The sequence below is a fragment of the Sinohyriopsis cumingii genome, chromosome 15 (genome assembly GCF_028554795.1).
Source record: "Sinohyriopsis cumingii isolate HCF-2022 chromosome 15, ASM2855479v2, whole genome shotgun sequence".
Lineage (NCBI taxonomy): Eukaryota > Metazoa > Mollusca > Bivalvia > Unionida > Unionidae > Sinohyriopsis > Sinohyriopsis cumingii.
In genome coordinates, this window is record NC_142975.1 from 26,783,458 (window position 1) to 26,811,291 (window position 27,834).

The 27,834-nt window shown below is 33.0% G+C and overlaps 1 protein-coding gene across 1 annotated transcript in view; it reads left to right on the top strand.

Moving 5' to 3' along the window:
* Positions 1-27,834, top strand: part of LOC149781449 (DIS3-like exonuclease 2) — a 183,971-nt gene that overhangs the window by 12,141 nt on the left and 143,996 nt on the right. Inside the window, exons 2-9 of the mRNA XM_089935531.1 lie at positions 1,424-1,762; positions 3,743-4,066; positions 8,845-9,207; positions 12,306-12,319; positions 15,502-15,570; positions 17,601-17,654; positions 25,376-25,477; positions 26,605-27,138. Of these exons, the coding sequence (XP_089791657.1) occupies positions 1,432-1,762; positions 3,743-4,066; positions 8,845-9,207; positions 12,306-12,319; positions 15,502-15,570; positions 17,601-17,654; positions 25,376-25,477; positions 26,605-27,138 (1,791 nt within the window). The 5' untranslated portion in view covers positions 1,424-1,431. The remainder of the gene's footprint in view (positions 1-1,423; positions 1,763-3,742; positions 4,067-8,844; positions 9,208-12,305; positions 12,320-15,501; positions 15,571-17,600; positions 17,655-25,375; positions 25,478-26,604; positions 27,139-27,834) is intronic.

Below are 27,834 nucleotides of genomic sequence, written 5' to 3' on the forward strand. Positions count from 1 at the left end.
ACTTCTCTAAATAAACTGCATGGACAATATCAAGGCAGGAAAATGTACAAAATGGACAATTAGAGCAGGACAATTAAAATCAAAGTGGGAAGGAATACCATATCTTTAATAAATTACCTAAATTTACTCATACCAGAACATCCTACATGGTACAAGTGATCTATCTACGTGTTCTCTATCCTGGTTTATGGCATGCCTTACAAGAACAAAATAGTTGTTTTTTGTACACATGATTTTTCATTTTTTGCAGGTAAAATAGTCAATATTTGGCCAAATTCAACTATATTATGTTTATATAACTTCTTTTGTTGCATGTATTCCAATCTAGGAACTGACAACACAGATGTAAAGGCACCAGGCAACACAAGTCTATATCTGTCATAGCTATAATTATCAAAAGTCCCCATCCAAAGCCAACTTGTGCTATTTTCTGCAGATTTCATACATTTTATTCTTAAAAGACTTTCAATATTTGACCAGAACTGTTCAGCATCCATTTATTTTCCTACATCAAACTAGTACAATTCATAAATGCCGCCCACATGTATGCATTTCTATGGATATACTGTGAAGCTGTTCTTCCCTTTAGGTCTCACGGTACCAATTGTTTTTCCATATACCTCAATGCTAATGTTTTGTGAAATAAATATACTTTCTATCCTACCTCAGCATGCGTGTCACACACTGTCATAGAGAACAATACCAAATTGTCAATTTGGCAAGGACAAAACCAGGCACTTCATTGCATTTAAGAGAGATAACTATGCTTGAACAAGACAGGGATAAGAGTTATCTGGTCACAACAGACAGTTTCAGCCATGTGTACCACATTTTAAAAAAAATCAAAAAATACAAAATATGATCTAGATATGAATTAACGTAATCACACATGTTGCCAAGAGGCACAACTCTTTTTCTAAGCCTAACAGAAAGTACAACTCTTACATAATGCACCAATCACAGCTAGAGTTGTTCTTTATTTCTGAATGCAATGTTCCCTACACTTTAAGCTCCACCCACCTGGACTGCACAATTGGTACTGTTATACCTTATGACTGTTTGTACTTCTAGGCTGCTGTATTCACTGCAAGTGTGTACTTGAAACTATTACCCTATTTTGTTTCAAACATAATTAATGCATTTTAGTGTTGGTAATTGCTTGACCTATGTATGGGAAGTTTGCATAACTATATTTTGGATGGAACCCATTTGATATTGTGATTGATTTCAATTGTTCAGTAAATGAAAATTTGCATGTACCAGCTTGGGTGGTTTTCATTAACAGATAGCACCCCAGTGTCTCTTATCATGATTTTGACTTGGCTGCCATTGTCAGTAATCTCCAGAGTAAAATATTCCCTACTTAAGTGCCTGTATTGAGGATTGCTGAACAAATTGTTTTCATTTCTTTATCATATCTTAGGTCAGGTTATGGGCTCAAAGAGCGGAATGAATAAGGAACGACAAAGTTACCCTAATCAACAGAATCAACCGATGTTGTTCCAGTCACCAGCCATAATGTCACAACAGGCAATACTATCCCAGCACCACTATGTGGCATCCCAGGGGCAGCCCTTGATGTCCCACTCACAATCTATTATATCCCAGCAACAGCAAATAATGTTCCAAAATCAACTTACGATGTCCCAGGGACAGTCTGTGATGTCACAGCAAAAATCAATGATGTCATTCCCAACATCCCCAAGTAGTTCCATGAAGCAGATGTTCTCTTTAGGGGCATACACACCACCTCATGAAACAGGTACTTAATAGATTGTAATCATAGAGAGGTATATATGCATGCAGATATCAAGACATAACAGACTACAGTAATTATAGAGAGATATACATGCATGCAGATGTCAGGTATATAATAGATTGTAATCATAGAGAGGTATATGTGCATGCAGATATCAGGTATGTATTAAACTACAGTAATCATAGAGAAGTATACATGCATGCAGATATCAGGTCATAGAGAGGTATACATATATACTGATGTCAGGTATACAATATATTGTAATTATAGAGAGCTATACATGCATGCAGATATCAGGTATGTAATAGACTACAATAATTATAGAGAGGTGCATGCAGATGTCAGGTCATAGGGAGGTATACATGCATGCAGATGTCAGGTATATAATAGATTGTAATCATAGAGAGGTATACATGCATGCATATATCAGGTACATAATAAACCAGTAATCATAAAGAGGTATACAAATTATATGCAGATATCAGGTATATAATAGACTACAGTAATCATAAAGAGGTATTCATGCATGCAACTGTGCAGGTACATAATAGATTGTAATCACAGAGAGATCATGCATGCATGAAGATATCAGGTATATAATAGGCTACAGTAATCATAGAGAGGTATACATACATGCAGATGTCAGGTATATAATAGATTGTAATCACAGAGAGGTATATATGCATATATAACATATTTAAACAGCAAAGCATGCTGGTAGACTTAGTATTGTACAATATCATCACCAGACACATGCGCATACCTACAGGGGTACAAAAGCACAGACATTAAACCAACATTAAATAAATAAATAAAGATATACCATGTGTCTGTCTTTTAAATCCATTGGACTGTGGAATATTTTTTAATTACATGTGGGCTTTGCTTCTCCCAAAGGTTGTGGGGTTGGAGGTAATACAAATATTGTTTGTATTCATCTTGGCATGCATTTCAGACTGGATGGTACTGTTGTTCAAACTCTCCACAGATCTTGTTGAATTTTTCACAGCATAGTAAATGTTCATTTCTGCAACTACATTGCTGTGAGGGAACGGCAGACATGGTAAGGCTGTGTCAATGGATGGATGTCAATTACACTCCAAAAGGACTCATGTCAATATGGTGTTATCAGTCTTAATTTGCAGAAAATGTTCACTGTTGTTGCTGTGCTTTACAAAGTCAAACTCCATCGAAGAGTTCTGAAAGTTAGTTCAGCTCGAATTTGTAAAATTTGCAAATTGATCATCTTTTCCTAAATCACAGGTGCATCTCAACATTTTGCCTTAAAAGGTGAGCCACTTATTCCACCTATTGAAATAATTGTGTCAGTGTGTTTCATATATGGAGTAAAAATTAATCTAACTTTGAAGAAATGCTGCCACTAATCACTGCCTTGCCAATAATCCTTAATAATGATGGCTTCAACATTCTCATTCAAGGCAGTGATGTTATAATGCTTGTTCTTCAATGCACATCTCTATTATTGTACGTAACTGTAATGAATTGACCTGTTAAATTTATACCTCTCTGTGATATCAGATTTCAAATTCATCTAACGATCTCCCACATTAGTGTTGTAAGGACTTGATAAAGCATCCTTTTAGCTATTCTCAGCCAATTAAGTAATCAGTACTGAAATGGTGGTTGTTTACAATATCTGCCTGCCTTCCCTTATAATTGACTCCATGTATAAACTTAAGTGGCCCTAGAATGGTTTACATAAGCTCTAAGCAGAACTGTTTATTTGAGACTACATGTTTCAGATATGTATTATACATGTATAGTAGTGGTCCAAAAAATAGGTATAAACAGGAGGTAGGTATATGATATACATTCATGGCACTCTTTCCCTATTACTTATTAAATGGAATGGTCAAAGTTTTATCAGAATCAGAAAAGGATTAGGCAAACTGACTATTCAAGAACAAATGGAATATTTAGTTTAAAAATGTACATTTGGTTAAATTCTTTATCATTTCTCAGGTCAGTCTATGGGCTCAAACCATGGAATGAACAATCAATCCTATCGCTTGCAACAGCAAGGTTACCCTAATCAACAAAATCAACTGATGAAGTCCCAGGGACAGTCCACAATGTCCCAGTCACAGCCCATGATGTCCCAACCACTGCCCATGATGTCCCAACCACTGCCAGTGATAATGTCAGAGCAACAGCCAATGTTCCAGGAACAGCAGCAACAGCTAATGATAGAGCAGCAACAATTACTGATGTCAAGCCAGACACCTTTAAGTAGTTCACTGAGACAGATGCTTCTTACAGGGGCATATAGACAACCTCAGACGCCAGGTACAAAATAGACTGATATCATATAGTTATACGTATAAATTTACACAGACTATCGCACTTCCATAAGTCAATGTTAAATTGATATTTTTGATGACAGTAGATTTTCCTTTTGTAATGTTGCTTATATTCTAAAGTTTATGATCACAGCCTGCCATCTATTTTGGAACAAGAAATGAAAGTAACAAATTTAAAGTAATTAGATTTGTGTTTTTAAAATACTGTACAGAGAAAGTCTCAGTCAGAAAAATACCCCCAAAAGTTTGGCTAGCAAATCTACAAAACTTCTCCCAAAATATTGGCTAGCAAATCTAGAAAAATTCCGCCCCAAATATTGGCTAGTAAATCTAGGTTAGATATGCATAGCAATACAAGAGTTCATTTGTCTACATCTCATGTGGTTTGTGCTTGATCCTGCTATCAAGATATTCTGTCAAAAAATGTTGAAGTCTAAAAATGTGTCAAAATAAAATTTCAGAATTACTATATTGGCACAAAAATCTTATCATATCATGTAAGTATGAATGCAGATATGTATATCAAATCTTGTATGTCTACCTTATGTGGCATTAATATGTCTATCAAATCTTGTATGTCTACCTTATGTGGCATTGAATTGTCTATCAAATCTTGTATGTCTTCCTTATGTGGCATTGATTTGTCTATCAAATCTTGTATGTCTACCATATTTGGCATTGAATTGTCTATCAAATCTTGTATGTCTTCCTTATGTGGCATTAATATGTCTATCAAATCTTGTATGTCTACCTTATGTGGCATTAATATGTCTATCAAATCTTGTATGTCTACCTTATGTGGCATTGAATTGTCTATCAAATCTTGTATGTCTACCTTATGTGGCATTGAATTGTCTATCAAATCTTGTATGTCTACCTTATGTGGCATTGATATGTCTATCAAATCTTGTATGTCTACCTTATGTGGCATTGATATGTCTCTCAAATCTTGTATGTCTACCTTATGTGGCATTGATATGTCTATCAAATCTTGTATGTCTACCTTATGTGGCATTGAATTGTCTATCAAATCTTGTATGTCTACCTTATGTGGCATTGAATTGTCTATCAAATCTTGTATGTCTACCTTATGTGGCATTGAATTGTCTATCAAATCTTGTATGTCTTCCTTATGTGGCATTGAATTGTCTATCAAATCTTGTATGTCTACCTTATGTGGCATTAATATGTCTATCAAATCTTGTATGTCTACCTTATGTGGCATTGAATTGTCTATCAAATCTTGTATGTCTTCCTTATGTGGCATTGAATTGTCTATCAAATCTTGTATGTCTACCTTATGTGGCATTGAATTGTGCTACGGACCCTAAAATGGATGATTTACCAGTGAAACCATAATGTAATAAAGATCTAATATACTTTGTGACAAATGGTGCAACATTTTAGGGCAAAACTTTGGATTAAATATAATTATGCTAACATTCATTTGATTAACAATGATTTAGACTGCAGACTTGCCAAGGCCATGGTATTCACATTTATGGTAAATGCTGGAATAAATGAAATAAATAAGACAAATCCTAATAGGTAAACTGACATTTATTTCAATCTTTAGTTATGCTCTGTAGGCTGTTGAAACTGACTGGTCTGTGATAAAGTCACAAGGAACTAAACAGTTTTTCCTATACGGGCTGTGCATGCTATGTATTAATTATCATTCCAACTGGTTTCAACAACCATCATGTGTACGCAAAAAAAATCTGTGTATTATGTCACTGCTTTTTGTTTTCTTGATGAGTCTGGTTCCCATAGTGGTTTTAATATTGTCCTGCTGAATTGAGAGTCCACAGTGCAGGGAACTAGACTAACTGTTGATACACCACCAAACAAGATTCCTTTTCTTATAAAGCATGCAACATTTATTTCCTGAGACAATTGTCTACGTTGAAACTAAATTTTTGTATTGCTTGATTAGTACAATATTGATGTCATGAATTAATTAATTGGAATTAATAATGAAACTTCTTACCATCCCTGAGGATATCACTAAGTGCCAGTCTCTGAAACTTGCTTGCCCACAATGGTCCATATTTGTGAAATCAAGATCTTTATTTTATGAAGTATTCATTTCACTTGGCTGCCTTGCTATCTTTGATCACAGTTATGAAAGAGTCGGTTAATTTAAGGTAGTCTATGTTACTGACACAATAACATTTATAACAGTGTTCGACTAATCAAATGTAGTGAATTCACCCGACATACAATCGGGGCTGCTAGATTTTAAGTTTGTAGGATTTTCGTACCTTTTAACCTTTCTTTTATTCCACCTGCTTTATTTGATTAAAAAGACATAATTAACATGACAATATAAAGGAAGCCAGCTTTTGATTCAGCATTACAATATAACAAATACTTCCGGAAGTCAGTTATCAAAGCATGGTTGGCACTTAGTTAGGTTCTTAGAGAAATGCTCATGGATATAGCTGTTATGATAGATTGACCCATTTTATGTTTAATTACCAGAGGACACATTGCATTTATGATGATAACACTTAAAAGGAACTAAAAGATAGAACTAGAACACAAATTTCAATCGATAGATAAAAAAAATTTAAATTTAATTTGTATTTATTTATTAAAGTACTGCCTCCACTCAGCTTGAGTGACATTTTCATTGATCAAAATTTCCTTACATATCATTAATTGCAGTGTACTAGAAATGTCATTTGGAAAGAAAATGTAAAAAATTGTATGACCTATTTTTTAATTTGATATTTCATAGTGTTGATTAAAATTTCCAGGTCCTATCTACTGTTTCGATGATAAAATGAGTGATACATCAAAGTTTCCATTACCAATTTTGATCACAAATTTCTTCAAGTTCAACAAATAGGGATCAATTTTCAGGGTATTTTCTGGGTAAAAAAATGGGATCCATGCCTGACCCCACATTATAAGTGGGTTTGTGAGTTTGTGAGTTATCAGGGTGTGAGTTATCGAGGGAGTGGTGTATATATATACCTAGCCCTCAATAACTCATGCACAATGGGATCCACAAACATAGTCTGCACTATAAGTGAGGATGCAACTTATTGAGGGACCTCCAAAAATAGAAAAAAAATCCGCTTTTAGGTTGAGAAAATCGGTGGGGGGGTGGGGGGCAATAGGGAACTGGACTGTTATATGACTGAATCCTCCTTTTACAATCACATTGATAATAATTGTTAATAATGCACTTTTTCTAATGAAGTTGTTTGTCATTCTGAATAAATAACATTTTCAAAATTTAAAACAGGTGAAAGATCATTCCAACTGGTTTCAACAACCATCACATGTACACAAAACATGTGTATTATGTCACTGCTGTTTGTTTCGTTGATTAGTCTGGTTCTCGGAGTGGTATTAAATAGTACACTAGCAAGTTGGGAGTCAAAGTAGCCAGAAACTAGACTATCTGCTTTTATACCACTAAATAAGATTACTTTTTTAAAATAAATTAACGACATTTATTTCGTGAGACAATTGCCTGAGTCAAAACTCAATTTTTGTATTGTTCAGTTAGTACTATATTGATGTCATGATTTCATTGAAATAGTGAAACTTCTTATCATCCTTGAGGATATTTCTAAGTTCCATATCAGAAATTCTCTGAAAATCACTTGCCCACAATGGTTTGTATCTGTGAAACCAAGCCCTTTATTTTCTGAAGTATTCGTTTCATTTGGTTGCCTTGCTTATCTTTGATTACAGTTATGAAAGAGTCAGTTAAATTAAGGTAGTTTATGTTACATACACAATCAAATTTATAACAGTGTTTGATGAATCAACTGAAGTGAGTTCACCCAACATACAATTGGGCTGCTAGATTTTAAGTATGTAGGATTTTCATGCTTTTTAACTTTTTTTTAATATTCCACCTCCTTTTTTTGATTCAAAAGACATAATTAGCATGATAATACAACGGAGGCCAGCTTTTAATTCAATGCAACAATAAAACATACTTCCACAAGTAAGTTATCAAAGCACGGTCAGCGCTTAATTAGGTTCTCAGAGAAACACTTGTGGACATAGCTGTTATGGTAGATTGACACATTTAAATACACATTGCATTTATGATGATTATGCTTAAGTGAAACTAAAAGACAGAATTAAATCACAAATTTTACTTAATAAAAATTATTTAGTTGGCATTTAAATATTAATGTACTGCCTACACTAGGTGTAAGTGACATTTTCATTGATCAAAATTTCCTTGAATATAATTACATGTAACTACGGTGTATTAAAAATGTTGTTTGGAAAGAAAATGTAACCAGTTATATGACTTCTTATTAAAAGTTGATAATTTCAAAATCTTATTGAAGATTTCCAGGTCATATCTACCATATTTGACCATAAAACAAGCAATATATCAACGTTTCAGTTACCACTTTTGATTGCAATTGTTTTCAACTGCAAGAAATAGGGATCAGTTTGTTTTTGGTGTTTTCGGTGTTTTCGGGTTTTAAAAAAATGGTATCCATGCTTGATCCCACATTATAAGCGGGTTCGCAAGTATATTTTTATATATATATATATATATATATATATATATATATATATATATATATATATATATATTAAACATGGGACAGGCATATAATGTATATCAATGGTACTCTTGTTTTGTCCTTATAATTATTAGGAGCAATAATCAAGGTTTTATCATGATCACAAACATTTCAGACAAACTGACTATTCAAGAATAAATCTAATAATTAGTTTAAAATTGTACATTTGATTAAATTCTTTATCATTTTTCAGGTCAGTCTATAGGCTCAAACCATGGAATGAACAATCAGTCATATTGCTTGCTGCAGCAAGGTTACATTAATCAACAAAATCAACCCATGAAATCCCAGGGACAGTCCACAATGTTCCAGTCACAGCCCATGAAATCCCAGCCACAGCCCATCAAGTCCCAGGGACAGGTCATGATGTCCCAATCACAACTCATATTGTCAGAGCAACAGCCAATATTCCAGGAACAGCAGCAACAGCTAATGATGTTATGGCAACAGCTAAGGATAGAGCAGCAAAAATTATTGATGTCAAGCCAGACATCCCAAAGTAGCTCACTGAGACAAATGCTACTTCCAGGGGCATATAGACAACCTCAGATGCCAGGTATAAATAGACTGATATCAGGGGCATGTAGACAAACTCAGATGTCAGGTATAAATAGACTGATATCAGGGGCATATAGACCATTCTCTGAATGTATTCATGTATTCATGTGACCCTCGGTCAATTAATCCAAAAGGAGGCTAAGCTAGCTACCAGCTTCATTTTACCTCACAATCATGGTTGCTACATTTGCTACTGGCAAGAGAAAAATTTTTGACGAATATTGCTTTGTTCTCTTGTGCAACATTAATGTTTGAATTCACATAGATTTAAGCTTCCACCATATTCCACCAGTAAAGAAGATGGAGCTTTGTAGAAAATGGATTTTTGCAATATGTCGTGATGAGTGGCCAAATTTTAAGATAAGAAACTGGATGATTGTTGATGTGTTTGTATTTTCTTGTAACCGAATGATGTAATAAAGAGAAATCCAAATACAAAATAGGTTCTGTTGAAGAAGCAAATGAGTGTATGTAAGTGTGTTTTATAATGGTAGGTTTCTAAAAATATTACCCCTAGGTAATGATTATGAATGTGATTATGAATTGATGTACGAGTAGTAATTAGAGAAAAAGTGATCTTTATTATCTCGTTGAAAAAATAAATAGAAACAGTAGAATGAAAATGACCACGATAGAGAAGAGAGATAGCACCAGTACAATGAAAATGGTGAGAGGACAATTTGAATGAAATTATGAGAGATAGAGAGAGAGAGAGAGAGAGACAACGTGACTGGATAAGAATTAATGAAACTGTTGATAAAACCTATTGATGTGTGTAAACGAAAGGAAAAATGCACACTTCAATCACATGCCATTAAAATTCTATCATTTTAGTAAGTTAATGTCAGAAATTACCCCTAAAATGGAAGCAAATATATATATATATATATATATATATATATATATATATATATATATATATATATATATATATATATATATATATGTGCTTCCCTTTTGGGGGCATTCTCTGTATATTATTTTGTCCTCCCTTTTTTCTTGCATATTCTGACTTTTTTTTACTACAGTGATATAATTTCAATGGCCTGTGCTGAAATAATTGTTTGATTGTTTTGACAACTAATTATTGCAAATAGCTTATGGTTTACTTTTTATTTTGGAGACACCAGTGATGAAATTCTCAAGGAATGCAAAATAAATATCTGGAATCTGGAATAGATTAATAAGTCTGCAAAAAAATCTAAAGGCAAAATCATTGTCCTTGAAAAAACATGAACAAAAATAAAATCTTCTTTTGTAAATAGTGAAAAAATGAATACTGTACCCAGAGGAAAACATAAAGAATGGTGAAAAGTGTTTTTAAAATAGATCTGGTTATTGAAAAGAAAATGGTGCAAAGACTGCTAGATTTCTCTGTCGCATAGGTGAGAAATGTGAATGCATTTCATAGATTGAATTAAGAACCTCTCATAATCAGACTTATGGCATACCAGAAAAATGAATTTTGACTGACATGCCAGTTCCAGTGAAGATAGAAAGGGGAAAGGTTGCTTATGACATCTGTAGAAAACTGCAAACCAAAATCAGAGAAAAAAATCTTGATGTATGGTTAAAAATAACAATGGTTGAAAAAGCTGTTTGGAATTTAAGAAAAGTTAAAGATTTAAAAATTGACCATGGTGTAAACTTAATACACAATTCACCATCAAGGTATATGTCATGATTATATTCATCATATTTCTCACTCCATTCCATATGTAAAATAAAAATAAAAGAGAATTATAATTGATCTTTTTATGTTTGCTGAAAAATGTAAAGTTACATTTTACATTCTGTTTTTACATTGTGCTTTCACATAAATGAGATTTGATTCAGGTCAGAAATCATGACAATGAAATTGATGAGAATTTGATTAAGGATCAGTTATAGAGAAAATCATAAAAATGAACATTTTTCATGAAACATTTACATCTTGCCAGTAAATTTTACTTCAGTTGAATTCCCAAAGTTTGCTGCTAAAATTAATTAAGAGTTGGACTGTCCAAAATTACAGACTGCATTGCAATGATGTGTGATGTCATTCTTGAATAAGCTGACCAGCAAATAATCTAGAAGTGCAGACATTTCAAGGGGAAAAATGATAGATTTTGTGCAGTATATGTCATAAATTGTGATGAAGAACTGAAAATGGGCCATTGTTTTTCCTTTTTTAATTTCTAAATCAAGAGCAGTGCAGAAAATTGGGATTAGATAAAGTACATATCTCAAACTGGTATGCCTAGCTACTTATTGAATTTTGTTCGCCAAGTGTATGAAGCGATCAAATCATCACAACACAAATCAATACAAATGTTTAAATTCAGGTATATCATTGTGACAATCATTGGTGGTGGTGGTAGGAATAAGACACAGAGATGATATTGAAAAAGTCATCTCTTTATATAGTTAGTACTGCAAGCATATGTGTTCATAACACCATTGGCATATAGATTTTTGAGAGAGAAATAAAAGTATCAAAAATAAATTAGAACATGGTGAAATATTATCTTAAGAGAGAAATGGTTATATATATATACACCTTAAAATGGGTAACATTTACAAGAACTGCAGTTTATTTTGGAAGAGTTATTGTACATAATTTTGACTAAATGAGAAATCGGACATATTTTTTCAGTTTGGCATATGTAATATAAAAGCTTGAAAATATACCGAAATCTTACTTTTCTCTTTTTAAGGCACATTATTTTCATAATTCTTTCCAGCAGGTGTCTTTTTTCATGATCTATTTATTAATGTAATCATAGAATGAGTAGTTTGAGTTTCTTAAATTTTCACGTGATCACTCTTTATTTCATAACCATTGCAAATTCTCTATGTTTGCTATACATGCTGTATTTGTTCTATTAATACATAGCTTCTATGAATATATCAGGAACAGCTAACACCTGCACCAACTTTTGTGAGAGTCATTTATTTAAATGTAATTGTTCATAGTGGTATAACAATTTACGACAACAGTGAATATTGGGTTTTCAGATATGGAAGATTAAAAAATAAGTTTAAATAGAAGCCTCCATATTTGACCTTTAATAATAACTTCTTTAGATTCTTGACAGACTAATTATCTATTTTCAGACAAGAGGAATGTTGTAAGTATTTAAAGTATTATTGATGTAGAAGCTTTCTGTTTTGTCTTGATTATTTGCACAAGGTACACCTTTGATAAGATAAAATATGTCTTCTGTTCCGATTAAATAAACAAATAAAAACATTGAAGTAAGTGAATAAGATTTTAATTAATTATTATTATTATTATTATTATTATTTAGTGTGAACTACTTTGAAAGAAACTTTTGTCAATTGCAGACTTTTCTCCAAAATAAATGAATGTATAGGTTTCACTATTTTAAACAGTTAATGGCCTCAGTTACCTGCTGGAATAATAATATCATGGAATGTTAAGAGTTTGTCATGTATCTAATGTTTGTAATTGGTTTATGTAAAAGCAGGATATAATTTCACCATTTGATAAATAAAGGTCCTTGTGTCACTTCATTTGTTGCTTGCATGGATTTAGTCTATGTTCCCTTTAGCTTTGAGTCTGTGATGAAATAGATGTTCGTGCAACATAACAGTAGCTTCCCTTGCTGTCATAGGAATGCTTCTTAAGCAAAGCTTTTATTTGTCATCATGAAGCTTATTTTCCTTGTTCCTTTAAATTGCTTTACATGGTTTATTTTTCTTTGCTCCTTGTAGCAAAATGTAGAATCCTTGCATTATTCTCCCAAAATTTAGATCCCTTGCATTATTCTCCCAAAATGTAGAATCCTTGCATTAGTCTCACATTGATTGGTAGCTGCTTTATCTTCTTATAATTATTATTTCTTTCAGTGCAAATTGTTTGTAAATCTAATCACTTAAAAGCTCAATATTCAAAGTATGAATTTACATGTTCAGCTGTGTGTGTATACAGTTGACAAGAATGTATCTTGAAGATGTATTATTGGTAAGATACTAATCATTCTTGTACAGCTTTCCCTCATTATAATGCAGTAGTTGGGGTCCAGAACTACTGACTGTTTTGTACAGAACCACATTCTATTGAGAATAGCCTAATATAATAAACAGTGGTATAGCAGGCACTATCATAATTTGCTAATTAATGGTGTTGAAACAGAAATGAAGATATAAGTCTAAATTTCAAGTTTTCTTTCAATCCATATTGTTGTACATTAATGTGAGCCATAGTTGTGCCTTGATATATCCAAAATCACATAATGGAGGAGAGATGTACTAATATCAATATTACATATATTTGTATATTGCTACTTGATTAATTGTCTGGGTCTTTTGGGTAACTATTACTGGCATATGCAGTAAAGAAAAGCAGCATATAAATAAAATTATGTTTTACACCTATGTAGAAATTAATGAGAAATCCTGTCCAGAAAATATTGATGTTAGTTCTTTGTATAGTCTAAAATGAAATAGTCCATTTACATTTAAAGGGAGGTAACAATATTTTATGCTTCTATTCATCTTCCTATTCCTACTCTCATTGTTCTATTTTTTTCATATCTTCTCATCAATATCTTGTATAATTTTATTTTCCTTTTGGATGGGTTTATGCAACATATTTTGCTGTAATGATCATAGACCAGAGGAACTTATGGGATGGTATGCTGTTCATCCTTTGGCTGTCCAAATGAAAAATAAAACCACAGCCACTCCTCCTTAATAGCATGTCTGATTGAAATGGGGTTTTCGTTGAAAGACTTATTATGAAGTCTGCTTGGTCTTAAATGAAAATAGTGCCAATTTGATGTCCACTTTTGCCACTATTTCAAACATCTTAGAAATCTTATTCCTACTTTTCCTGAATGGAAAATCATATTGACAGTGGATTTTCACTAAGCAGCTACTTCGTGTTTAGTTGGTCTCAAGTAAAAACAAATAGTGGCAATCTAATATCTAATACAGCACCATGGCAGCCATCTTGAAAATCTTATCACTATTCATTCTCAACAGAATGTCATACTGACATGGGGCTTTAACCAGTAGACTTCCCATGCTGTCTAGTTGATTCTGAATTAAACTGTTGGCTGCTCAAATGTCCTATATGGCTGACAGTGGCCATCTTGAAAATCTTATTATTGCTACTCTGCTTGAATAAATAATACAAATTGGGTCTTGAATTAATTTATGATGACTGGTTGTTCCAAAATAAAGAAATGGTGCTGATCTGTCTGTATGGATGTATTGGTAGCCATCTTGAAAATATTGTTATCATTACATCTTTTGAACAGATAGCCATATCCACATGGGGTTATCACGAGAAGACTTCCTATGATGACTAGTTGGTCCTAAGTAAAAATTGGCTTTGATCTGATATCCAATGTGGCCACCATGGCAGCCATCTTGAATGTCTTGTTATTGCTATTTGACGCAGTGGAAAGTCATATCAACATAGGATTTCTGCCAGAAGACACCTTATGATATATATATTTGTTCTAAGTTAAAATGGTGCTGATATGACCATCAGTTTGAAAATGTTTTATTGCAACCTTTAGATTGGGAAGTCTGCTGGTTAAATCCCCACCAAAAAACTTCTTATGATACATAATATGTTCTAAATTAAATTGGTGCTGATCTAACCTCCAATTTGAAAATCTTGTTATTGCTACATGTACTTCTAGATCAATTGTCATATCAAAATGGGGTTATTTAGCAAAAGACATCTTATCATATTTAGTTAGTTCTAAATAAAAAGGGTGCTGATTTGACATTCAGTATGGCCACTATGGCAGCCATTTTGAAAATGTTGCTATGGCTACTCCTTCATAATGGATGGTTCTGTTTACATAGGGTTTTACCAAAGACTTATAATGGTGTATAGTTGGTCATAAATTAAAATGGTGTCAATCTGTACATCCAATGTGGCTGCCACAGTGGCTAATGTCTTGTTATTGCTAAAGAATATCAGACATGCTTTACAATTAAAAAGGATAAATAGTGTTATCTTCAATTCCTGGAAATTCGTTTTGGTCAGTAGAGCATCTGTCTCATCAAGGGACTCTTGCTGTGTTTTTATTCCAGAGATCTGCTGTGCAATAGGTTATTGGCTCTTTAGTAAAATTACCCATTTCAGGGTATAAACAAATTAACACAAGCACAATATTGATTCCTTCCTCTGTAAATATTTCAATCTAAAAAAATTAAAATAAATTCTCATTAATTCCATTTTTGTTTTTCTGACTACCAATTTATTTGGTGCAGCCTAATGGTATCATTTGTTGTATTACTAATTTTTTATATATCTACTGTTTGTCAGATTTTCTTTGAGCCATACATTAGTCAAAAGGAACTCATGGATGGACTCAGAAGAGGGTTGCTTATTCAGGTAGGCTTCATTCAGGGTTAAGTCTTTGGTGCCTGAATAAAATATAACTATTTATTTAGTAATGGATGAAAAATCTTATTATTTGAATAGATTATGCTTTACGGTTTTCATAATAACAGCTTGTGTACATTTATTTCATTATCTGATAACTATGAGACTTAGCATGTTCCTAGTCTAGTTGCAACATGTTGTTTGATTTGATGAAGGACTGTCAGGCCAGATGGAGATAATAACATTCCCTGTTATGACACTGCAGTTCACATTTTTTTCTTCAGATTTAAACCAAGTTTAAGATGTATTTCATCAAGATCTTGGATAAGGTCCAATTATTTTAAACATTTGATATAGTCATATAAGAATTTTTGTGTATTCCAGCCACACGTTGTGTTGTGCTTTTTAAAATTGCTCCATTACTCTGTTATGTATACATGTATGAAATAAAAATGTCTTGGATAAAATGCACATTTGTGTCCTATTTCCACTTAATTGTAGAACTGTGAAAGACTGAGGCAAATCTTTAGCCTAATTTGACATGCAAGATTTGCAGCAATGGCATTTTGATGTGGCAATGCCCTTATATCCTTCTGTCTGTCCTAAAAAGACTGATAACAACAATGGGCAAAAACTACTTAATGTAGACAAACCAAACTCCATATGGAGACGAAATCATTAGATTTTCATGCCTTTAGAAATTTTGAATTTTTTAAAAACACATTTTTCAATCTAATCATGTTATTGCTACTTCTTCTGTATGGAAAATCATATGATCAAGGAATATTCACCAACAGACTTCATGGATGTCTAATGGTCCTAAATGAAAATGGTGCTGATATGACACTCAACATGACTGTGATGGCAACCTCTTGAAAATGTTGTTATTATTATTCTTCCTGAATGGAAAAAATATTTCAACACTGGGTTTTCAATGAAAAATGTCTTATAATATTTAGTTGATTCTAAATGACAACAGTGCTAATCTGAGGCACAATATGTCCACCATAGCAGCTATCTTAAAATTCTTGTTATTGCCACTCATCCAGAACATCAGATTATCACAACGTAGTGTTTAATCAGATGACATTTAATTAATCCTGAATGAAAATGGTGTTTCTGGGAAATCCAGTATGAGCACTACAGTAATTATCTTGAAAATCTTGTTATCAGTAATGGATGGTCATATGAACGTTGGGTTTCCAGTGAAACAATTATTATAGTGGCTTTGTGTCATCCAATATGACCACCATGACAACAATCTTGAAAATCTTGTTATAGCTGTTTTTCCTAAATAGAAAGACAAATTGACATGGGGGTTGTCTCCTGAATTTTTATGTTGCCATTGTTTGGTCTTAAATGAAAATTATGCCAATCTGAGATACTGAGTTTTCACCGAAAGACTTCTTATGATATCAACTTGTTTGTAATGAAAATGGTGGAAATAGTATATCCAGCATACTTTGGCCATCTTAAAGATCTTGTTATTGCTTCTCATCAGGAATGAATGGTGAATTTAACAATGGTCAATTTAACAAAGGAAATATGAGAATATCTGACATGGTTTAAGCAGTTGAAAAAAGAAATGGTCTTCTGATAGATTCCTTGAAATTTCCTTCAGCTGGTAGAGCATCAGTCCCTTTGAGGTACTTATTTGTTGCATTTGTAGTCTTTTTGGACTTTTGTGAAGACCTTGTTTGCAAAAGCCAAATGAAATTTATTATACGCATGTTTTGATGTCCTGATTTGATTTTCATGGCATTATTGCAATATTTCAGTTTTGATTCATATTTTACTTTCTGGGGACTTTTTCATCTGCATTGGGTGTGTAGGAGTTATACAAGCACAAATCTAGTTTTATCATGCAAAACATGAGTTTGCTATTGAAATTTCACTTCTTACTTTGTGAAGCCACACTAATGTAAGTCTTTAAATAAATGTGAATAAAGTTAATTTACAATTGAGTACAAAAGAACAGATATATGGATTGAAATGTTTATTTCTTTTCTTTATTTCTTTTTATTTTGTTTATTATACAGGGTACACTAAGAACCAACCCAAAAAATTATGAAGAAAGCTATGTTCCTCATCCAGTAAGTATGCATGGGATGAAGAAGAAAGAAAGTTGATGTGGCAAAGGATTAGTAGGCATTTGCCTTTATTAGCTTTCTTGATGAAGGATCCCCATTGATAGTTTTACATGAGCTCTATGTAGGACTGTTAAGCATTTATACATACTAAATGTACATACTGAAGTGGTCATTTTTTTTCTCTATGAAGATTACTGAAAATTGTGTCTGGATATTTGGGTTATGGCAGGTATGAGTCATTGTGGCCCATATATGCCTACTGATTTGGCCTAAATTTTGTATTTGATTTTTATTTATTGGGTACTGCTCATGCTAGAGTCATGAAACTGATATGCATCTCTATGAGTACCACACCCATACAATATAAGACCTGTGCCCTTAGTTTCTTCTTTTACTGACTTTGGTTCAGTTTTTAGCTCTTTTGGTCATAGACCAGAGGAGTGTAGGGTGTAACCTGTTTGTTACTACTACTCATCCTAAATTACTTGAAACTTTCACACACATTTATTCTACAATCTGCTTGTTCCTTGATAAAACTGTTGTTGCTCAGACATCGAATATGGCTGCTTCAGTAGTCATCTAGAAAATCTTGTTCTAACTAACTACTCCTTTTGTTAAATGACCATATAAACATGGAATTTTCACTACAATGCTTCTTATATTGTCTTCTTCATCCTAAATGAAAATGGTACTGATCTGATGTCCAATATGGCCATGGTGGCAGCCATCTTGAAAATCTTATCACTACTGTTCTTTAAGAGAAAGTCATTTTGACATGGGGCTTTCATCAGAATACTTCTTATGATGTATAGTTGGTCAAAAATGAAAATGGTTCCATTTGGACATCTAACACAGCTACCACAGTTGCCATCTTAAAAATCTTGTTATGGCTACACCTCCTCAGAATCAAGTTGTTCTTGACAACCATAACATTAGCAGTGTCATAACTGCATCGGATGCAGTTTGACCATGAGATATGCTTGTCTCTATAGTGTCAGAATGGTATCTGATGCAGTTGGACCATGAGATATGCTTGTCTCCAAAGCATCAGAACTTTATCTGATGCAGTTTGACCATGAGATATGCTTGTCTCCATAGTGACAGAACTGTATCTGATGCAGTTGGACCATGAGATATGCTTGTCTCCAAAGCATCAGAACTTTATCTGATGCAGTTTGACCATGAGATATGCTTGTCTCCATAGTGTCAGAACTGTATCTGATGCAATTTGATCATGAGGTATGTTTGTCTCCATAGAAAAATGAATATACATCACATTTGGGACTGGCCATTTCATTGGGGGAAGGGAACAGGAGCAGGGAACATAACGTTTTCCTGTTTAATGGGGGCTTTATAACCAAGGTGATACAGAAGTAATGAATGACTCTGTCCAGTATGGATGTTAATGCTTTATTTCACAAATCAACTGTGCAAACATGAGTGTGTGCTTATTATTGTATTTTAATCAATCTATTTCATTGCTAAATTCATATTCAAAGGTATGAGTCCATTAATAATTAGTATTGTTTACAAAGATTAAGCTAATAATAATAATAATAATAATGAGGACTTTGTATAGTGCCTAATCTTTAGAAGCTCTAAGAGCTTTACAACATTAGACAACACATATAAGATAAAAAACATATAATAATATGATTACAAAAACAAACACCATGAAATTAAAAAACATTAACAAAAACATGCTGAGAATATTTAAGGTAGGAAACATTATTAGGTCTTTAAGTTTGTTCTTGCAGTTGAAAAAAAGTGAGTTTTGAGAGCACTCTTGTGTCTTTGTGTCTAAGTTCAGTGGGCAATTCATTCCACGTTTATGATTAATAATAAATAGAACTAATCTGCATTTTCAATTCAGCGTGTTAAATATGTTTTATACTGGTTGTGCTGCCTTTTGATGGACATCCTACATTCCAGAGTGACTTATTTTGCCATGTTGTGTGCAGTACGTGCAAAGAATTAAATTCTCCCCCTTGTTGCTGTGCTTCAAAAAGTAAAACTCCATCAACCAGGAGTTCTGAAACTACTTTTTGCTGAGCTGCACTTGCTTCACTGATAGTTTATTGCTTCCAGAATCACCTTTAAAATTGAATCACACTTAAACACTATTCCAACAACTTAAATGATCATGCATTGCATTTTAAATAAGGTAACAAATACTACTTCAGAGGATCTTTATTGCTGATGTTCACAAACATGTCAATAATCTTTAATACAGATGGTTTAACATTCTCATTCAAGGCATTGATACATAATAACTTTTGTTCTTCAACACACATCTAGCACTTCTTTGATTCACCTATTACTTAAAATGAATTAGGTTGTTCCAAATTGTAAACTTTACCTATGCAAATTAGCACAGTGGGCTCCCCCACATCAGTCTTTAAGGAATTAGCATGTCACACTAGCTTTTGTCAGCCAGTTAAGTATTATGTGAAATGGTGGTTGTTTATACCTGACTCCCCTTATTTTTTAAGCGTCTCTACGACAATTGATGATCAGCTGTTCAACTGCCCCAAAGATAGTTTTACATGAGCTCTAAGCAGGACTATGTACCATTTCTACATGCTAGAGGCATATATTGAAGTAGTGATTTGGTTTTGTTTGTTTATTTTTGAAGACTGCTGAAAATCATGTTTCTTGAAACACAACTGTGCCAGTGGGATTGGGAGTAAAATATCATGTTTTTAGCATGACGTGTTTTGGCAAGTATGAGATCAGTGTTTGACTGTTGTACATACACCAACAAGTCATTTATAACAATATGAATAATACAGGCTGTAAAATAGATCACTGTGGAACTCCTTTGTTGATGAGCATCGGATATTATTTAATGTTATCAATAACAACTTGCTGGCTTCTGTTAGGTAGGTATGATTTGAACCATGAGAGTGATAAGTGAGAACGTTTGTACTTTTCAAGTTTCCATGCAAGCACAGGCATATTATGGTCAACTAAATCAAAAGCCTTCATAAAATTAAGACAATTAGTTGCAACCACCACTCCACTGTTCTTAGCAAACAATCAGTCATCATTAATGAGTTTGTTAACACAGGTTAACAGGAATGCTTCCCTCTAAATCCTGATTGGGGTGAGTTAAGGAAACAGTACACATACTTTGAAAGATAACTATTTATATGTTTAGAATCATCTCTGGCAGAATAGATATTCATCTATAATTATTTGGATTTGATTTAGAATAGATGCTAATAACAACATGGGATTTTCACAACAAATAAAACCATTATGATGTCTAGTTGGATCTAAATGGTTCTCCATGACATCCAATGTAGCCACCACAGTGGCCATCTTAAAAATTGCTATGCCTGCTCCTCCTGAATGGATGATCATATCAGCAATGGGGATTTCATGAAAAGACTTCTATGATTTTTAGTTGGCCCTCAATAAAACTGGTGCCAATTTGCAATTCAATATGGCCACCATCTTGAAAATCTTGTTATTGATACTTCTCCTGTACAGATTGTCATGGCATCTGCTTGGTTCTAAATTAAAATTGTGCTAATTGGATATCTAGTATGGTCAACAGAGTGGCTACCTTGAAAACCTTTTCACTACTCCTTTTATATAGAAAGTCACATCAACTTTGGGCTTTCACCAGAAGACTACTTGTGATATTTTATTAGTCCTAAATGTAGATGCTACTAAGCCAGTAGGGCAGCCATCTTTGTTTTTGGAAAGCCATATTGACATAAGGTTTTCACCAGAAGACAGAAACCACCTTGAATTCTTCTTCTTGCTACTCCTATCTTAAAAGTCTTATTTTTATAGCAATATGTGCTGCTGTTGCAATGCTTCCTTGACCCCGTTCAAGCAAAGTGATTCCCATTCTGACTCTTTTGGTACAACCAGTATATAGAAAATTAGAGGTTAGTGTTAGGACTGGTCGGCTTGCTGTCAGAATAATGTGACTGGGTGGGACATCATGCTACATGCTACTATAAACTGTCACACTGCAGACATCATAGCGATATGACTGAAAAGATGTTAAAGCTTCGTTACAAATCCAAATCACACACACACTCTTTCTTATTGCATGGCATTTTATGAGATTGTATTTAACTCAGAATAATGATGTGAAAACTTATTTTGTTTTAAAAATGTTTCTATTTTAGTTTTGAAGATAATAATTTTTATAAATCTTTTGTCCCACAATATTTATCCATTGTTTACAATTAACATATCTACATGCATGTCTCTTTATTCTACACAAACTCTAGTTGGTCTTATGAACGTTTTTATAGAGCTTGTTTGCTGGCTTGCTGGTACTTGCAGATTGCTCATTCTGTTTCAGTCACTCTTTTTGCATATTTTCATCCATTTTGTGTATTTGTCTATGTTATGTTTTGTTGGTCTCTATTAATGTTCTGCTGATATATTTGTAACATTAATTTGCATAAAAATCATTTGTTTTCATTGCTTTTTAACAATGAATACAGACATTTTTCAGCTTTAACCCAGTCTAGTAAAGTTGTATTGAGATTGGTTCTTATAAGATCTGGATTTATCCACATGCAGTGTTCAACTTTCTTTTCTGAATTTATTTCTTTAGAATTTTTACAAAATACCTCCCACTCAAAAACTCACATGCAAGGGTCCAAAAGATGTACACCATGCTGAACCAAGGGTGTGAGTTACCAAGGTATCTCTGAAAAATTAAGAAAAAGATGGATTTTGACAGATGGGAGAGAGAGGGGGAGGGAGAGAGATAAAGAATTATTGGGAGGGTGTCAGGGTTAAATGGTTGAATAACATTTCATTTATTTTTCATGTCAATAATGTCTTCCTTGAAACTCATTATGTACATGACTAACATAAACCATTTTAGAACTTTTCCTAGCTTGCTTGTGTGATATATATATATATATATATATATATATATATATATATATATATATATATATATATATATATATATATTGCTCATAACCAATCTTTAAGTTCAGAATATTTTATAATTTTCTTATTACATTTAATTTTTTACTTGAGTTTATTGATAGTTATGTATACAACTGGACTTGCTGGATCATGATACAGAAATAGTATCATGTATTGTCCATGTGTTTTTTGTGTTTTTGTTTGTTTTATTTGTTTTTGTTTGGTTAAATAGTCTTTTAAATCATAAAATGATGGTGTAGAGTGATATAGTGGTTGATATGTTTTTTCTTCACATGGTTAAAACCAGTTTAAGGTGGAAGAACAGGTAATGTATATAGTTGTATCACCAGTGGCAAATATATATACATGATGAACAGAAACATACTGGTAAACACAAGAAATAATTCTGTAAATGAAAATACATTATTATATAACTATTCTTACTGGCATTTGATGGAAAATACAGTCATGACAGGAAAGATGTTAATTTTGCAGACAAAATATTTGGGAATATTTATTATTTTCATAAGTACAAAGAAATTATTTTATATGTGTCTGGATATTTAGGTCAGTGCTAGTAGGTTATCCCTAACAAAATAACTGTGGATTGTACACGTGAATGAGAAAATGAATTTCAATAATGAACAGAGTTATTTTCCTTTAATACCACAGATGGTAATTTTTGATGCATGAACTATGCTTCTTATACCGTCTATCACGACAGTGACAAAGTTTGTGATAGTCACCAAATAAATCTGGCATCTTCAGGGTTGGGGTCTGTGGACAATGATAATAACTTCTGAAGCAGATGTTAAGAACAATGATTTTAAAAGAAAAGAAAACAAGATTAATCTTTGTTTTTTCTAACTTATTATATATAGTACATCTACTTTGGCATTGTATAAAAGTATGTTATTGGTATTGTGTTGTCTGTTGTGCCCTGTCAGAGTATATTTGGTTGAGTGGCATTCAAGACAATACTTGCCACAATACAAGCATCTGTTATTTACACATCTGGCTGATTTCTATCTTGCTTCATTTGGTACAGCAACTGTTATGATGAACCATAAACACTACCTATAGTTTGTAACAAAGTGTAGGTAATTAGGGCTTTATTCTATCACTTAAACAGGAATATTACCTTATATGTTGATAATTTGGTATTAATCTTTGTACTGTGCTCAAATTTCACTCCTCAAATAAGAAATGATTAATCCTCAAATGTTGCTGAGATTTATAATCTTTGTGTATTAAGTGTTTTGCAAAGGTCAATTTAAACAGAAAAGTAAATTTAATTATCCATTATTTATGAACCCTACAAAAATTTAAAAAGATATTTAGGTTCGTTTGAGTAGTAATTAAATCCATTCTTCTGAACATCTATATTGCCTTGCTTTCCAACAATTTGGTTCCTGCAAGATATCTTTACATATAGTAGAAATGTTGCCTTTAAAATTGGGATGAAGCTTTACATGAATCAAATCAATAATATTTCCAGCCTTAGATGTTCTTGCTGAGAGGAATTATCTCTTCTGTTTGCTTGTCCCCCCATTTTCACAGTGCAACCATACCAACATATGGCTCTATATTGAACAGTTTTGATTTCCAGTACTTAATGACATTATTTAGAGGAATAACTCCTCCCCCTCATTGCTCTCTTTCTAAGTTTGGACTCTGCAGCATAATCTTACCAAGAATTATTGGATATTAATTGGTCTTTTACTTTATATTGATGACACCTTGAACAAGTTTAATTTCTAGCCTTTCATGTCACTATTTGAAGGAGTTATGTCCCCTGACTGATAATTTTCCAGGTTTTGGTTTCCAAAATATTACATGTTGAATTTCAACTAGAGTTTGGTATGCAGCTTTATACTGATGAGAGCCTGAGCAAGTTTAATTTCTGTTATTTCTTATTATCACTGATTGCTTGTCTTACTGCTATGTTTCTGCTGTAATGCTTTACCAAGTTTTAGTTTGCTATGTGGTTTTATGATGATGAGAAGTTAAATGAGTTTTATATCCATTATTCCACATCATTTAGAAGAGTTATGGCCCATTATTGCCCAAAATCTCAACTTTGGTTTCCACAGCAACTGGCTGAGGCCTCTACTTTCAGAACTCCTTCTAACTATTCAATCTCACTATTTGGTCACAATGAGACTGAATAGGAGTCTGGCATTTTTACATAATTAATACATTTGTAATTTTGACATGCTTATATCTTTTCCAAGGCAGCAGTAGTATAGCTGGTCATGGAAGTATAAATGTTTGCAACCTAAAATCAGACCTTCATTGTTGAACCCCTACCATAATTTCTCCAAAGAAATGTCCCTCACCTTTCCTTTTTCGCACACTCTGTCTGTGTCCTATTGATGCATTTTTCTGCTAGTTGGCTACAACAAAAACACAAAAAGGAATTGCCATGTTGAAAAGAATGAAAATACATTTTCAATACAAGCAGGATATAAAACTTGGGTTATACAGATAGGGTTACTTGAAACTAAATTTATAATTAAAGAAGCTTATAGAATAGTAAAACGGCAAGTCCTTAGACTAAAATCTATATCAATTTGTTATTCTAAAATATGCCTTTCTAGTAGAAAATTGCAATGCTCCTAGGATTTTTATTTGCAAAAATATGATAAGTCAGGGAAATGTCATCAGGTATCATTAACAGAAGTACTAACCATGTAATTGGTCATGAAAATGGTTAATGATAAACATAGACTTTTATTAGGGAGATGTTTTGATTTCTCTTTTTCAAGCATATGGTCATATTAACTTGTTGTATTATTTGTTTTTGTTCTCAGGATGGTAAGTCAGACATCTTTATCTGTGGAATTAAGGATAGGAACAGAGCTCTGACTGGTGATGAAGTTGCTGTTCTTTTGTATGACAGAGATAAATGGAAGGTAAATAGATACTGTTGTTACACCACAGAATAAAATCCATCCAGTTAGAATGGTCAGTCACACATTTATATAATGTCATATATCTGTAGGCATTCAGTGAATACAAGACTTTTTGTATACCTTATTATGGATGTAATGTGATATGAAAGAAAGTTAACTTGTTGCAATCAATATATTTCATGCACTGTATTAATGGATGTGACCATCTAGATTTATTTTATTTCATATTTTGCAAAATTGTCATGTTTTATTTTTTGAATATTCAACAGAAAATGATGTTTAATGAAACATTTAAAATGCAAATATAATTACTGTGCTTATGTCTCTTATGACATAAATGTATGATGGGGTTACAATGCTGGACTTTAAAGTATGGGCAAAGGGACTTCTTCCACATCTCTAAATAGGTGATGGTGATGATAACGGCAAAGTGAAATCACTTTGCTTACCTAGAATGTTGAAATTAAATTTCATGGGCAAAGGTAACTATATCAACTAAATTGGCACCTAGCATGACCCCTGACAAAGTACTCTCAGAATGAGAACAAAGGTTCTGCAGGGTGATGGATTCATTATATAGGTTCATAGGTGAGTTATAAGGGTAAATATCACTGGCCTGGGATACACATACCATAAGCCACAGTTGATGTGATATGCTCCCACATTACCTATCTCATCTATCAACCTATATAACTAAACTTACTGCTTATCACATGAAATATATGAAGCACAAAAAAGAGATGAGCTTTGTATTATCTATTTTAGTTTTGGTTGTTTCTTATGGGTAGATATTTTAGTAGCAAAGAGGTCTCCCATGAAATTTGACAAAATTACTGTGTTGGAAATTTGTTTCTTTTAATTCTAAAGTTAAACTCAGTCATCCATATTCCACATGAACTGATGACTGCATAGGTTGTTTTATACCTATACTGATGTTCAGTCAAAAACAAAAAAAAACAATTTTACATAATGCAACAAAAGGCTATCTCAAATATAAAGAACTCTAGTTATCCATTGTGTTCAACAAGTTGGTCAACATGTGAACAATTTTATTTCCTTTCCTGCAACCTAGTTATGTAAAGTACAAATATTGTTTTGCAGTTTCTAAGATCTTGTTCATGTTTCAGATAAACAGCAATAAACTAAAGTATTTAGAGGAGACATCCAACCAAAGCTATCCTGATTCTGACACTGAAGTCATCATAGAAAGTGAGACAATGATAGATCTGAAAGTTGTTCAGTCTGAAAATCCAGTCCCAGAATGTGAAAATGGCATAGTAAGGAACACATTTAATGAAGAAAATAGAGCAACAAATCCATACAAAGGAATATGTGAAAGAGAAAATGGGGACCAGGGTCTGGAAATAGAAAACAATTTGAATGAGAAAGAAAAGGAAGAGAAAAGTCACTCAAAGAAACAGGGTAAAAGGTCTGATGATGGGAAGGAAAAGAAGGAGAGTGATGGAAAGAAAGGAAATGATACAAAGCAGATGACTCGAGACAAAGAGACACCACAGCAGAATTCAAAGCAGATGGCACAGAAACATTGGCATACCAGTCTGAAGGATGCAATGGCAGTAGCCAGTCCAGCAGTCAAAGACTTATTTTTAGCAAAGGAGCAGAATCAATCCACACAGAAATTACTGATTAGGACTGGCAAGGTATGAGACACAAATTTATAATAGACAGTTTTCTGTTATTTGCTCTCAGAGATTGAAAAAGAAATCTTCAAATGAGGATTTGTTTGTTTAAGTTTTGACAGCATTGAGCTTGTCACAGGTTAGAGCAGTTTTTCTACACTAGTCAATCCAGTACATATTAAAAGCAATCCCATAATCCTTGAGATCATAAGTAGACATGAAGAATCACTGCTTTTTAGTTGAAATCAGTTTTTCTGAGTGAATCCACACTGAATAGTTTCTTCTGAGTTTGGAACAAATTTGATATGGTTATGGAGGGGGTGGGGAAGGGTAGGACATAAGAAGTGCAATCATCAATTACTGGATACTTTTGAGTTAACCATTTGACTAACATTTGTTAAATGGTTGAAGCACTTGGAATTGTCTCATAATATTTTATTCCTGAAGTGTTGATTTGAGTGGATAATATTTTTAAATCATCCAATATAATCATCTGTTACATGTATGTAAGATAACATGACAATGTTTTAGAAAATGGCACTAAAGAGTAGATAGTGAATTACATTGTTACAGTGATGTCTCAGTAAATATACATCACTACATAAAGCAAAACATACTTCAGTCTTTGCTGAGTTTCATTTTTGCTTCAGTGTAATTCATTTGATCAAGAATGCATTTGTTACATGAAAAATACTGTTGTATTAGACTAAATACAAT